This window comes from Panulirus ornatus, chromosome 55, assembly GCF_036320965.1.
Source record: "Panulirus ornatus isolate Po-2019 chromosome 55, ASM3632096v1, whole genome shotgun sequence".
NCBI classification, from domain to species: Eukaryota; Metazoa; Arthropoda; class Malacostraca; order Decapoda; family Palinuridae; genus Panulirus; species Panulirus ornatus.
Window position 1 is genome coordinate 31,985,359 of NC_092278.1, and position 14,760 is coordinate 32,000,118.

Genomic DNA, 14,760 nt, shown 5'->3' on the forward strand with positions numbered 1-14,760 from the left:
TCCCTGAAGCTCCTCCTACTAACCCTATGCCCCTCCTCGTAATATCTTTTCGGACTGTCTGAAAAGTGCTTTGCCTCCCTCTCTAAACACAAGCAAGGACTATGTTCCTCATGGCATCCATCCCCGTGTACTGAAGGAGAGTGTCTCTGAACTTGCACCTGTGTTTGCTCATCTGTTCTATTTCTGTTTAAAAACCAAAACTTTTCATTCTCTTTGGAAGCATGCATTGATACATCCCATCCCTAAGAGGGTGACAGATCTGACCCCTTTAAATATCATCCTATTGCTTTGACATCTACCAATCTAAAGTCTTTGAATCCCTATTCAACTCCCATATCATTAGACACCTCAAAAAACAGTCTTCTCTCTGATCATCGGTATGGATTCCATAACGCAAGCCCCACTGGTGATATTCTTTCCTATTTACTAAATGTCGGGCCATCATCCCTGAAAGATTTTGGGAAGTCATGTGCAGGTGCCATCAACATATCTAAAGCTTTTGACAGGGTTTGGTATTGGGGTCTCATCTCTAAGCTCCCCTCTTTTGGCTCTCCTTCCTTACCTTGCTCCTTCATATCTCGCTTCCTCTCTGCCCGATCTATCTCTGTGGTTGTTGATGGACAGCCTACCCCCCTTTTCTCCAACAACAGTAGTGTCTCTCAAGGTTCTGTCCTGTCCCCTACACTTTTTCTCCTTTTTCTAATGATTTCCTCTCCTCAACAAATACTCAAATGCACTCACATCCTGACGACTCAACAGTGCATTCACACATTCACTCATCCCTTAATTCTGCTCCTTCTCTCACTTGATTGGTATCTTGTCTTGACAGAGCTTCCTCAATAAACTCAGACTTGGACAGGATATCTTAGTGGGAGAGAAATAGCTACAGTAAAGTTTAATGCCTCAAAACCCAGTTTCTACCTCTCTCACAATTGAAAACTCCTAACAACTCTTCTCTCCTCTGATGGCTCTGTAAGTCCACCTCTTGACTCAATAAATATACTTGGTATTACTGTAACGTCCACTCTTTCTTGGCCACCTCATATTACAGGAATAGCCAAGTCTGCCTCTAAAAAACTGGGTGTCTGAACAGCTACTCTGTTTATACTGCTCTCATATCTGGCTCTTGCTCTGCATCCTTGCTTGACAGAGTTGAGTTAAAAGCAGTCCGACTTATAAATTGTCCCAAGTTAACTTCCATACATGAACTTCTTGCCCTATGCCACAATGTTGGTTCATTTTTCCATCTCTATAGGTAATACTTTAGATTTTGCTCCTGAGAGCTGGCTGCTTGTATGCCCCCGCCACTAGGTAGACCAAGCAATACATTACCTTACATAAGTATTGTGTGCCCGTCAGCAACTCAAGGGTGGGCCATTTTGATAACTGCTTCTTTCCCTTCACATCAAAGCTTTGGAACTCTCTACCTTCTCGTCTCCCAATCAATATGACCTGGCTCATCTTAAATGACAGATTTTTCATTTCGTCCAAAATTTATCAATATTTCCCGTCTTTTCTTTTTCCTTTCCATTATTCTCTCTACACAATAAATCCTTAATTCAATGCACTAATATGGGGAAGGGGTGTTTGTTAATGCCAGAAGTCCATTAATTCGAATGTAGTCTCGTTGAAGTGTAGCTGAAGAAGAAAATCTTTTAATGAAAAAGAAAGGAAAGGCATTTAGGGGATACTTACCTGTAAGCAGTGCAAATGATTGGGAGATTTATAACAGAAAGTGGCAGATCAAGAAGAAGGTGCAGGAGTTGAAAAAGAGGGCAAATGAGAGTTGGGGGGATAGAGTATCATTAAACTTTGGGGAGAATATATAGATGTTTTAGATGGAGGTAAATAATCCTTAAATTATCATTAATCAATGTTCTGTGATATCATTTGTCTGGTCCGTGAAATCTGAAATCCACTGTATCAGGTCCATTCAATCAAAGGTTTAATGCATTTCAATCTAAGGCTGGCCTTGATAATGACTTTTGTCCATGACTGGAGACTTAAAAAGAAACTCCCTCTACCTTGCTGAATCTAATAATTTTGCTTTTATTCAAATTCACTCTCAATTTTCTCCTTTCATGTACACATCTAAACTCAGTCACCAACTTCTGCATTTTCTCACTCAAATCAGCTACCAAAGCTGTATTATCCGCAAACAACAACCGACTAATTTCCCAGACCCTCTCATTCCCCACAGACTGAATACTCACCCCTCTCCAAGATTCTCACATTGTTTCCCTCACCACCCCATCCATAAACAAACTGAACAATCATGGTGATATCAAACACCCCTGCCACAGACAACTTTCACTTGGAACCATTCACTATCCGCTCTTCCTACTCATACAATTCTCACTGTTTCTTGCAGTGACCAAAACTTACCATATATCTGTTGTAGCTGGTCCTGTCTTTAGCTTCATGCTTGATCAAATCTTCGAATCCTGATTTACGTGGCCTTTTGTACAACAGTTGTACCTCGCATCCTTCTAGATATCTCTTTTCTGCTGTCTTCAATACTTCCACCTCCAGTTGTTCTTCCTTAAAGAGAAATGGAGAAATCAATGCAACATCCTCATCTTTGTTAAAGACTTCAATCCAAATTTGGGAGGCACAAGTAAAACAATTGTTCACCTATCCACCACCTGAAAAACAAAACAATTTGACAAACATACTTATGCATAATTTCTTTAGTCTAAATATTTAAACATTCTGAGGAAGGGAGAATACCTGAATGCATACAATTACATATGACGAGGTTTTGCCAAAATGGCATACGAGTGTGTCACACTCAATGTCTTGGTTGATGAGGAATACTCTTTCTCTTTGCTACCACCTGCATTCCATAGTTATCAATTCTGGGTTCATCTGGGAGTGATTTCAACCACATGTGAAGTCTTCTGTTAAATGCTCCTGTAGCTGTTCCATGTATGGTTCTTATTGCTTCTGGTATACTGAATAGTCATTCTAGTTTCTTTGCTGGGCTTTCATATATTTTGTCAGATTTAATATTGGTATATCCCAAAGTATTCATGAAGATCTAAAAACTATATCTTGCTTACTGAGAGACTCAGGTTTAATACATTTTCCTTCATACCTTCAATGTTGCCATATGCAAGTTATCATACATCTTCCTCTTCTTCTTTCAGGGTTATATAATTCCAGTTCTTTCAGCCTTTCATGATACTCATAAGTTCAATCCCCATGACTCTGCTTGTGCTTCAGCTTTCTCTCCCATTTGTTTAATCTATTTGTTTCATTGCTGACCATACAACAAAGCAATACAGTATCCAATTCTGCTTTGTATGTATAACTAAATGTTTTGCCAGTAGTTTTCTGTCACTTCAAACAAAAGTTCTTTAAATCATACCACACTCACTACTTGGTTCCACAGTGCTATCTTCTCACTGTGTTCTCTGAAGGCTAGTTTCTCAATTATGATGACATCTAACTCTTTTACATCCGGTTCACTTTTTACCACTTTTTCTGTCAAGCCTTCATGTGGTATCACCAATTCTTTTTTTTCACTCATTCCATAACATGTTTACTCAAATAATTTTTTTGAAATTCCATCATGTTAACTCCTGCCCACCTGTAGATCATGTCTAAGTATTTCTGCATCTTGTTTTCATCAACACGTGATCCAATAATTCTGCTTACTCAAAAACAAAAAAAAATTCTTACTATTCTTTCCTTAACTTCATTGGCAATATCTGATGTCCTTATCAAAAAGACTACTGATGCTAACACCTTTCCTTCCTTGTGGTATCCCTAATAGAACAGCTTCATTCTTTGACATACTTTTGTTTGCTACTACTCTGAATTTGTTGTTAGCCAGAAACTCTTTCACTCATCTTCCTATCATACCACTGTTTTGATTAGCTATTTGAGTAAAATTCTGTAGTTTATCTGATAGCTTATGCAAAATAAGAAAGGAAAGAAACAACAGTGTCCAGAATCTTTCCTTAGTTAAAACTTTCATATATGTCACTGTAATGGACAAATAACTGGCTTGGCATACTCTTTCCTGCACATATCCATGTTGGTCTTCATTTATGTAGCTGTTCCTAACTGGGTGTTCTGTGTCCATTCTTCATTCTTCCAAAAACTTGTTACAAAGGAAATTTGGTTAACTGGTCCATAAAATCTATGTATTAACTTGGATCCTCCTTTGTGTACTAGCATTACATACACATTCTTATGCATATCTGCAAATATGTACGTGTACGTGTAGGAAGAGAGGAGAGTGATTGGTCCTCAGTGAATGTAGGTTTGCGGCAGGGGTGTGTGATGTCTCCATGGTTGTTTAATTTGTTTATGGATGGGGTTGTTAGGGAGGTAAATGCAAGAGTCTTGGAAAGAGGGGCAAGTATGAAGTCTGTTGGGGATGAGAGAGCTTGGTAAGTGAGTCAGTTGTTGTTCGCTGATGATACAGCGCTGGTGGCTGATTCATGTGAGAAACTGCAGAAGCTGGTGACGGAGTTTGGTAAAGTGTGTGGAAGAAGAAAGTTAAGAGTAAATGTGAATAAGAGCAAGGTTATAAGGTACAGTAGGGTTGAGGGTCAAGTCAACTGGGAGGTGAGTTTGAATGGAGAAAAACTGGAGGAAGTGAAGTGTTTTAGATATCTGGGAGTGGATCTGTCAGCGGATGGAACCATGGAAGCGGAAGTGGATCATAGGGTGGGGGAGGGGGCGAAAATTTTGGGAGCCTTGAAAAATGTGTGGAAGTCGAGAACATTATCCCGGAAAGCAAAAATGGGTATGTTTGAAGGAATAGTGGTTCCAACAATGTTGTATGGTTGCGAGGCGTGGGCTATGGATAGAGTTGTGCGCAGGAGGATGGATGTGCTGGAAATGAGATGTTTGAGGACAATGTGTGGTGTGAGGTGGTTTGATCGAGTAAGTAACGTAAGGGTAAGAGAGATGTGTGGAAATAAAAAGAGCGTGGTTGAGAGAGCAGAAGAGGGTGTTTTGAAATGGTTTGGGCACATGGAGAGAATGAGTGAGGAAAGATTGACCAAGAGGATATATGTGTCGGAGGTGGAGGGAACGAGGAGAAGAGGGAGACCAAATTGGAGGCGGAAAGATGGAGTAAAAAGGATTTTGTGTGATCGGGGCCTGAACATGCAGGAGGGTGAAAGGAGGGCAAGGAATAGAGTGAATTGGAGCGATGTGGTATACAGGGGTTGACGTGCTGTCAGTGGATTGAATCAAGGCATGTGAAGCGTCCGGGGTAAACCATGGAAAGCTGTGTAGGTATGTATATTTGTGTGTGTGGACGTGTGTATGTACATGTGTATGGGGGGGGTTGGGCCATTTCTTTCGTCTGTTTCCTTGCGCTACCTCGCAAACACGGGAGACAGCGACGAGGTATAAAAAAAAAAAATCTGCAAATATACTTTCATCCAGACTTTGCCTTCATAAAATGACTGATTTCACTAGTGCTGTCTTTGTATTTTTGAGGAAAGTGGATGGAATTTCATCTGGTCTTAAAGGGTGAGAGGCATGCATACAACTGAATACATGAAGGTATATGGTAAAAAAGAAGAAGAAAAAAAAAGGGGGGGGGTAGATGCTGTCAAAGGGCTGATTTGCAGCACCTGAGGCAGTCATGCAAAACTATGGAATTGTCTATGGGGCTTGGCTGTGGATGGTGGTTCAGGTTTTGGGGCATTATAAATGACACCTGAAGAGTGAATGTGAGCAACTGAGGCCAATATTTGTCTGTTTCTGGCACTACCCAGAAAAAACTAACGATACCCTTTACTAAATAATCATGTCCAACTCATCCGTGACCACTATCTCCATCCCCTCCTTTTACAGTTCCAAACTTATCTGTAATGTGCAATGACTCCTCTTTTTTAATGCTAATTTTTAAAATAATTTACAACAGAGTGGAATTCAAGCTATTTCTTGTCCATCCATAACTCAAAATAATAACATTAACTTAAACAAAACAGGTATATGACCAATATTCCAGCACTCTTGGTTCCAAAGCCTTGCCGGATTAACCATTTTGCTGGACCAACCGTGGTTACATGATAATAATTCATCAACAAAACTTTATCCCACCAACTGTATTTAAAGTATACCATGGACTGCTAGAAATATATATATTAAATGTTTGAGCACCCTAAGATGGTAAGTCTGTCCTTAGATAGTTTGAATCCAGCGGGGTCTTCTTCATCTTCTGCTGTTAATGTTTTTCTAGGTAAGCATCGCCAGAATAATGCAGTTTTGTCTGTATTTTACACCTGCTCAGGACCGAGGTGCTCATCAGCGATGAGTTTTGCAAATTCGTCAACAAAACAATAAACAAAAGAAAAAATTATGATAGTTATCATTTATCTCCACATACATAAATCAGCCCTTCCGAAACTCTGCACCAGTAGTGATAATTCCTTAAAAGATGCCCTGCCTCCAGCCTTACCCTGTAACTTAGCTCTTTCTAGTTCTGATTAACACTATATACTAGCCCTGCATATTGACAAAATCTCATTGCAAATACTCAAAGATAAACATAAAGAAATGTTTATGAAGTATATTTCTATATCCATTACAGTTCTCAAAAAAGGATTTTGCTGTACAAAACTTAAAAGCTAAGCCATGTATCAGTATACCCATGATTATGTACAAAAATTTACCTTTGACTCAACTGTGGCCACTCTTTTTAAAACAGATGCAGGGATATTGGGATCAGCTGCAGCTGCACCCTCAATCTGGCAAATCCGTAAACGTTTAGGCTTCACAACAATGTTCTCCACAGGCTCTTCACCTAACCTACGTTTGATACGTATCAGTGTCCTCATCTTTATATATCTACTTCTGAAAAACAACAACATATTACAATTTTTGCATAACTGTATAAGTTAAAATGTGAAATCATGAGTGAAAAAAATTGATGCAAGCTTAAGAAATCCTAGTTATGTTTACCACACACCATAAAAGTTATTTAAAGTGACAGGGCCAGTGGCAGCTTCTAAAACATGGGTGGGTGGGGGGGGGGGGGGGGGTCACTGAAGCAAAAGCTTTCACAACATACTGCAGTTTCAAAGTGAGGGGCTTCAGGCCCACATTTACCCTGAACTTCACAGCCCTTCCCAGTATCAAATTAGTTATCTCATTTAATGAATCATAATCATCTAAATCAATCTCCCTCAAAAATGTTCTTATTTGTAGCAGTAAATCAATTGCCCTACGAAGTTATATCTTAAAAACTCAATTAAAAGATGGTGCAGATAAGTAAATTACTGCCTGGCAACTATTATTCCTTACAGTGATCACTAAAGGTTCCAGGAATTAACCAATCTATTAATAAAGGATTTTCAGTAATCAAAACGATATCTCTGCCATGCCATAAAAGTGAATAATTATATACTGTCCAACTTATAAGTTAGATTCCATACCACAACAGCAACAAGAGTCATGACTTTGTTATCCTCAGAATTCAATGTCTTATAAGATACATTATTTCACACTGAGCATAAATGAATTCTAAATATGAATCAGGGTTACATCCTGCACTTTACTTTCCCAGGCCTACAGTATATATGTTCCACAAGTCCATTTTGCCAGTAAAGTATCAACTTAGCCATTCTAATTGCTTTGCAATCTGATTGATAATGACTTCCATGGGTAGTGTAGTCTTTGGAACAGAATATGGAAGACAGAATGTTATTTGAGCATTAATTTTCATTTTCCAATGATAAAGTTGATTGTGGGGAATAACATGAACCTGTGGGAAAACTTAGGGTTAGAGAAATAAAACATGTCAAGGAATTACGAGAACTAATGAAAATCTAGTCTAACTTCATCAGCAATCACGATGCCTTAAATTTCAACGTTATAATCAATGTGCACTATAATGTTTTTGTCTGCTCCATGGAATTACATGGGTGGGTCCAATAATAGAAGACCTGATGGTCCATGACTAGGTTATCTGCAGCCATAATCTTAACCAAGACAAAAACAAAATAATGGACATGTATGCACCTCCTGCCTCACCTCTCCCTCTACCTAAACAGCAGGCATTAAGAAAAATTCTTAAGAATCAAGACCTGATAAGCAGTAAATATACTGTCATGGAAATCTTATGAGAGTGCAATGTTTCTTGGTTGTTATAAGTTTTATTTTTCGTATGTGATTTGTACTTATTTTGCAAGAGAAACTGCTTTACATTTGAAAAATACCTAATTTTCAGAGACTGAATAGTGTGGCATTGATTCATTACGCCGGAAATCATGAGTAAAACTCAACAATGCATATATAAAAGCAATACTCTGCTAATATAGCCATAAGTTTCACTAGTCGTCAAAACTATCACAGGTATATTTCATTATATCAGGGCAATTCATCTGAATATTGGAGGTACTCTCTGGTAATCGCTAGTATTTGTGCACAGAGATGTAAATCTGTGAAATGAGATGTACATGGACATAGCCATTGTTCCAAATTGTTGGTCTTCGGAAGACGATACAACAAGTTGTGGTCAGACAACCAATTAACTGCAACTATGACGCCAACATCAACATCACTGGGAGTGCATGCACACATCCCAATACATAGATTTGATAGCAAAGACCTGAAGTTAGAGGCCTGAAGGCCTCCTATCAGAAGAGGACCTGTAAGATACATACCAATCACACTCATAAAAAAAAATACAAATCCCAACAAGGAACCAGATCTCAACAAACTGACACTCGAGCATATGACCATACGATCCCCAGTGGAAGATGAATACAATCATGCACTTCTACTCCCATTTTGGAAGTACTGGATAAGGTGAGGTGAGCTATTTCCTAGGATACTGTCGACATTATACAAGTGTCCTGTATTACTTACATTTGGCATGAATCAACCCCACATTTACCCTGCTAGACACTACCCTTCTTAACTTATAATAACAAAACACAATGCTCCACCACTATTATCGTATTCAATATACACTAAACTAGCACTGAAGAGTACAATCAGTCAACATTCAAATATATAGGCGACGCAGACATATCAAAACCACTTACCCGAGTAAATTACCAATGAATAAAATATACAAAACCAGTATAAACCACTTGTACGTGCAAGGGATGTAGAGAGACCAGTCTCGTCCAAGTCCTCTGAAAATATGAGGGGACCGCTATACCAAAACTTTACTGACTGAAGTATATGCTGTCATCATCCACATCGGTCAAAATAAGAGGATTAATCAAATGGAAAATCTCTCACTCACCTCGAACAAATCCCAATATTCAAACACAACTAATAATTAGCAAAAACGGCCCCTAAACTCTGTCATACCCCGAAGTACCAGTCAGAGTTCAGTCAATGTGAAGCCAGTCAGGTCGACAGAGAGGATCCTCTCCCAAATAAGCAGAATTAGTATATTTACGGTTTAAGGGTAAGCTATTTACCTACAATATCCCTAGACTTTGTTAGAAGGATGTGAAACTTCCAATCTTAAGGTATATTTACTAATTATCAATGTTTAGTTAAATATTCAGATAATAGATGGCAGTAGTACTCCCAAATCGTCGTTGGTTGTTATCTAATAGAAACTGCGGAGTTCATTTCCACTCCATTTCCACTCCATAATTTGTTGAAAAGTGGAGTCACAGTCCTTTATCTCCTACTGTCTCCCAAAAAACAAGGCCGATTTTAAATTCAATGGGTTCCATCACATATAGATTATGAAACTGGTTAGCTTCTTCATTAAGCCCACGTAGCCAGGGAGCCAAATTCCCATTTTTGGGGGGCAAACTTGACATGGAATGCTGTGCAAGGTTGTGATATATGAACATTATCTGTGAACATCTGAAGTAGGATCAAGGTGAACAGCCTTGAAAATCTGCTAATGGGATATGGTAATGACATGATTAACAATGCTACCTTCTTATTTCTCCAAAGACGTAAAAATTTATTATGGCCACAAGTTCCTAATCTGTCTTACATCTCCCGTTAGCCACTTATTTTTCATTTCAGATATTCTGAAGTAGTTAATGATTTTCAGTAGAAAAGTAACAGCATAAGTTAGGATATTTTGGTAAAAAAAAAATTGAAATTTGATCTTATGCAGTTTTGAATATTGATGAATTCAGATGTTTCCCTTTGTCCTGTGATGAAAAACAGGGATGATGTAAATAAAATGCGAAAGACATGAGAACAAATGGGAACACTGGTGAAGGAGGCTAATGGGGAAGTAATAACAAGTAGTGGTGAAGTGAGGAGATGGAGTGAGTATTTTGAAGGTTTGTTGAATGTGTTTGATGACAGAGTGGCAGATATAGGGTGTTTTAGTCGAGGTGGTGTGCAGAGTGAGAAGGTCAGGGAGAAAGGTCTGGTAAACAGAGAAAATGTAGTGAAAGCTATGCGGAAGATGAAAGCCGGCAGGGCAGCGGGTTTGGATGGTATTGCAGTGGTATTGTTGACTGTTTGGTGGGGATATTCAGTGCATGTATGGATCATGGTGAAGTGCCTGAGGATTGGCGGAATGCATGCATAGTGCCATTGTACAAAGGCAAAGGGGATAAAGGTGAGTGTTCAAATTACAGAGGTATAAGTTTGTTGAGTATTCCTGGTAAATTATATGGGAGGGTATTGATTGAGAGGGTGAAGGCATGTACAGAGCATCAGATTGGGGAAGAGCAGTGTGGTTTCAGAAGTGGTAGAGGATGTGTGGATCAGGTGTTTGCTTTGAAGAATGTATGTGAGAAATACTTAGAAAACCAAATGGATTTGTATGTAGCATTTATGGATCTGGGGAAGGCATGTGATAGAGTTGATAGGGATGCTCTGTGGAAGGTATAAAGAGTATATGGTATGATAGGTAAGCTGCTAGAAGCAGAGGAAAGTTTTAATCAAGGATGTAAGGCATGTGTATGAGTAGGAAGAGAGGAAAGTGATTGGTTCTCAGTGAATGTCGTTTTGCGGTAGGGGTGCGTGATGTCTCCATGGTTGTTTAATTTGTTTATGGATGGGGTTGTTAGGGAGGTGAATGTAAGAGTTTTGGAGAGAGGGGCAAGTATACAGTCTGTTGTGGATGCTGTATACTGTTGTGGATGAGAGGGCTTGGGAAGTGAGTCGGTTGTTGTTCGCTGATGGTACAGCGCTGGTGGCTGAATCGAGTGAGAAACTGCAGAACTTGGTGACTGAGTTTGGTAAAGTGTGTGAAAGAAGAAAGCTGAGAGTAACTGTGAATAAGAGCAAGGTTATTAGGTTCAGTAGTCTTGAGGGATAAGTAAACTTGGAGGTAAGTTTGAATGGAGAAAAACTGGAGGAAGTGAAGTGTTTTAGAATTCTGGGAGTGGATTTAGCAGCGGATGGAAACATGGAAGCAGAAGTGAGTCACAGTATGGGAGAGGGGACGAAGGTTCTGGGAGCGTTGGAGAATGTGTGGAAGGCGAGAACGTTATCTCGGAGAGCAAAAATGGGTATGTTTGAAGGAATAATGGTTCCAACAATATCATATGGTTGCGAGGCATATGGTTGTACGGAGGAGGGTGGATGTGTTGGAAATGAAAAGGTTGAGGACAATATGTGGTGTGAGGTGGTTTGATCGAGTAAGTAATGAGAGGGTAGGAGAGATGTGTGGTAATTAAAAGTGTGGTTGAGGGAGCAGAAGGTGTATAGAAATGGTTTGGTCACATGGAGAGAATGAGTGAGAAAAGATTGACAAAGAGAATATATGTGTCAGAGGTGGAGGGAACGAGAAGTGGTAGACCAAATTTTAGGTGGAAGGATGGAGTGAAAGAGATTTTGAGCAATCGGGGCCTGAACATACAGGGGGTGAAAGGCGTGCAAGGAAAAGAGTGATTTGGAACGATGTGGTATACCGGGGTCGACGTGCTGTCAATATTGAGATTAAACCAGGGCATGTGCAGCGTCTGGGTTAAACCATGGAAAGTTATGTGGGGCCTGGATGTGGAAAAGGATCTGTGGTTTCAGTGCATTACACATGACAGCTAGAGAATGAGTGTGAACGGATGTGGCATTTTTTGTCTTTTCCTAGCGCTACCTAGCACGCGTGCGAGGGGAGGAGTTGGCATTTCATGTGTGACAGGGTGGCGACAGAAATGGATGACGGCAGCAAGTATGAATATGTGCATGTGTATATATGTATATGTCTGTGTATGTATATGTATGTATACGTTGAAATGTATAGGTACGTTATATGGGTGGGCTGGGCTATTCTTTCGTGTTTCCTTGCGCTGCCTCGCTAACGCGGGAGACAGCGACTAAGTATAATAAATAAATAAATGAATGATATATATATATATATATATATATATAAAAGGGGGTGACTGTATTGTTGACTGGTTGGTAAGGTTATTTAATGTATGTATGATTCATGGTGAGGTGCCTGAGGATTGGCGGAATGCGTGCATAGTGCCATTGTACAAAGGCAAAGGGGATAAGAGTGAGTGCTCAAATTACAGAGGTATAAGTTTGTTGAGTATTCCTGGTAAATTATATGGGAGAGTATTGATTGAGAGGGTGAAGGCATGTACAGAGCATCAGATTGGGGAAGAGCAGTGTGGTTTCAGAAGTGGTAGAGGATGTGTGGATCAGGTGTTTGCTTTGAAGAATGTATGTGAGAAATACTTAGAAAAGCAAGTGGATTTGTATGTAGCATTTATGGATCTGGAGAAGGCATATGATAGAGTTGATAGAGATGCTCTGTGGAAGGTATTAAGAATATATGGTGTGGGAGGAAAGTTGTTAGAAGCAGTGAAAAGTTTTTATCGAGGATGTAAGGCATGTGTACGTGTAGGAAGAGAGGAAAGTGATTGGTTCTCAGTGAATGTAGGTTTGCGGCAGGGGTGTGTGATGTCTCCATGGTTGTTTAATTTGTTTATGGATGGGGTTGTTAGGGAGGTAAATGCAAGAGTTCTGGAAAGAGGGGCAAGTATGAAGTCTGTTGGGGATGAGAGAGCTTGGGAAGTGAGTCAGTTGTTGTTCGCTGATGATACAGCGCTGGTGGCTGATTCATGTGAGAAACTGCAGAAGCTGGTGACTGAGTTTGGTAAAGTGTGTGGAAGAAGAAAGTTAAGAGTAAATGTGAATAAGAGCAAGGTTATTAGGTACAGTAGGGTTGAGGGTCATGTCAATTGGGAGGTGAGTTTGAATGGAGAAAAACTGGAGGAAGTGAAGTGTTTTAGATATCTGGGAGTGGATCTGGCAGCGGATGGAACCATGGAAGCGGAAGTGGATCATAGGGTGGGGGAGGGGGCGAAAATTCTGGGGGCCTTGAAGAATGTGTGGAAGTCGAGAACATTATCTCGGAAAGCAAAAATGGGTATGTTTGAAGGAATAGTGGTTCCAACAATGTTGTATGGTTGCGAGGCGTGGGCTATGGATAGAGTTGTGCGCAGGAGGATGGATGTGCTGGAAATGAGATGTTTGAGGACAATGTGTGGTGTGAGGTGGTTTGATCGAGTAAGTAACGTAAGGGTAAGAGAGATGTGTGGAAATAAAAAGAGCGTGGTTGAGAGAGCAGAAGAGGGTGTTTTGAAGTGGTTTGGGCACATGGAGAGAATGAGTGAGGAAAGATTGACCAAGAGGATATATGTGTCGGAGGTGGAGGGAACGAGGAGAAGAGGGAGACCAAATTGGAGGTGGAAAGATGGAGTGAAAAAGATTTTGTGTGATCGGGGCCTGAACATGCAGGAGGGTGAAAGGAGGGCAAGGAATAGAGTGAATTGGAGTGATGTGGTATACAGGGGTTGACGTGCTGTCAGTGGATTGAATCAAGGCATGTGAAGCGTCTGGGGTAAACCATGGAAAGCTGTGTAGGTATGTATATCTGCGTGTGTGGACGTGTGTATGTACATGTGTATGGGGGGGGGTTGGGCCATTTCTTTCGTCTGTTTCCTTGCGCTACCTCGCAAACGCGGGAGACAGCGACAAAGTATAAAAAAAAAAAAAAAAAAATATATATATATATCAATTACATGATGACCCCTTTCTTGAAAGGGTCCTGCAGTTACTGTATGACCCTTGTATCCATCTCATCATTTTCAGGATAATTACAATAATTTTATTGTGATTCTTTTGACTGAAAATTGATTTATATTATCTGATAAATTCTGGGATACATCGAACGTTAAAGTCTTTCGTTAATATATATATATTTCTTTAGTGTACAGGTTTAAGAAAAGTAATTCGTGTGGACTGCGAATAAATTAAATCATGATAAATCGAAAATTTGATATATATTTATATACTCACCTCTTATTCTTTAATTAAATGAACGTTAGAATGTGCTAGTTTGTATCATGGGGTTCTTATCTTTAAAATGTACTAGTTTATATCACGGCCTCTCTACCTCTCTGACCCTCCCACCACTACCACCTCTGGATCAGCTGACTCTGATCAAAACAAAACACTGGTGTCATCAAAACAACGCACCATGTTCGAAACCCAGTCCAAACTGTAGTGGATAATACCCAATTTGCACCATATATGAGTACCTATGGGTAAGGCAACTTCGATTTTACTGGTTTGATCTCGTGTCATAATGGTACTGCGTAGAATTTTGGGCAGGAAATATGGAGGGGAGAACAGTAAACTTGGAAGTCATCTGTCGGTAGACACCTTGGTGGTATTATATGTTTAGGTTGTATATTTTTACTAATGGGTAACGTTAAGATTATTTTTTAGGGGCACTTCTTTGTATTTATGTATTTATTGATGAAAATACTTGAAGTGCAATGAATTTGAATTGTATTAATCTCGGATGTTAAAGGTACCACCGCAGTAATTGACGAG

The 14,760-nt window shown here is 39.7% G+C and overlaps 2 protein-coding genes across 5 annotated transcripts in view; one reads left to right on the forward strand and one right to left on the reverse strand.

The window, feature by feature from the left end:
• The window catches only part of fs(2)ltoPP43 (female sterile (2) ltoPP43), a 33,381-nt gene extending 24,289 nt beyond the window's left edge, over window positions 1–9,092 (reverse strand). Inside the window, exons 1-3 of the mRNA XM_071693334.1 lie at window positions 9,021–9,092; window positions 6,645–6,825; window positions 2,386–2,541 (exon numbers count right to left, since the gene is read on the reverse strand). Of these exons, the coding sequence (XP_071549435.1) occupies window positions 2,386–2,541; window positions 6,645–6,809 (321 nt within the window). The 5' untranslated portion in view covers window positions 6,810–6,825; window positions 9,021–9,092. The remainder of the gene's footprint in view (window positions 1–2,385; window positions 2,542–6,644; window positions 6,826–9,020) is intronic.
• Window positions 9,093–14,336: 5,244 nt separating this feature from the next.
• The window catches only part of Sptz (zinc finger FYVE-type containing 26 spastizin), a 75,931-nt gene continuing 75,507 nt past the window's right edge, over window positions 14,337–14,760 (forward strand). For 3 of the 4 annotated variants that reach the window (XR_011716710.1, XR_011716709.1, XM_071693335.1), the window contains exon 1: window positions 14,337–14,468. The gene's annotated coding sequence lies outside the window, so the exon portion shown is untranslated. The remainder of the gene's footprint in view (window positions 14,469–14,760) is intronic. The other variant, XM_071693336.1, reaches the window with a different exon arrangement.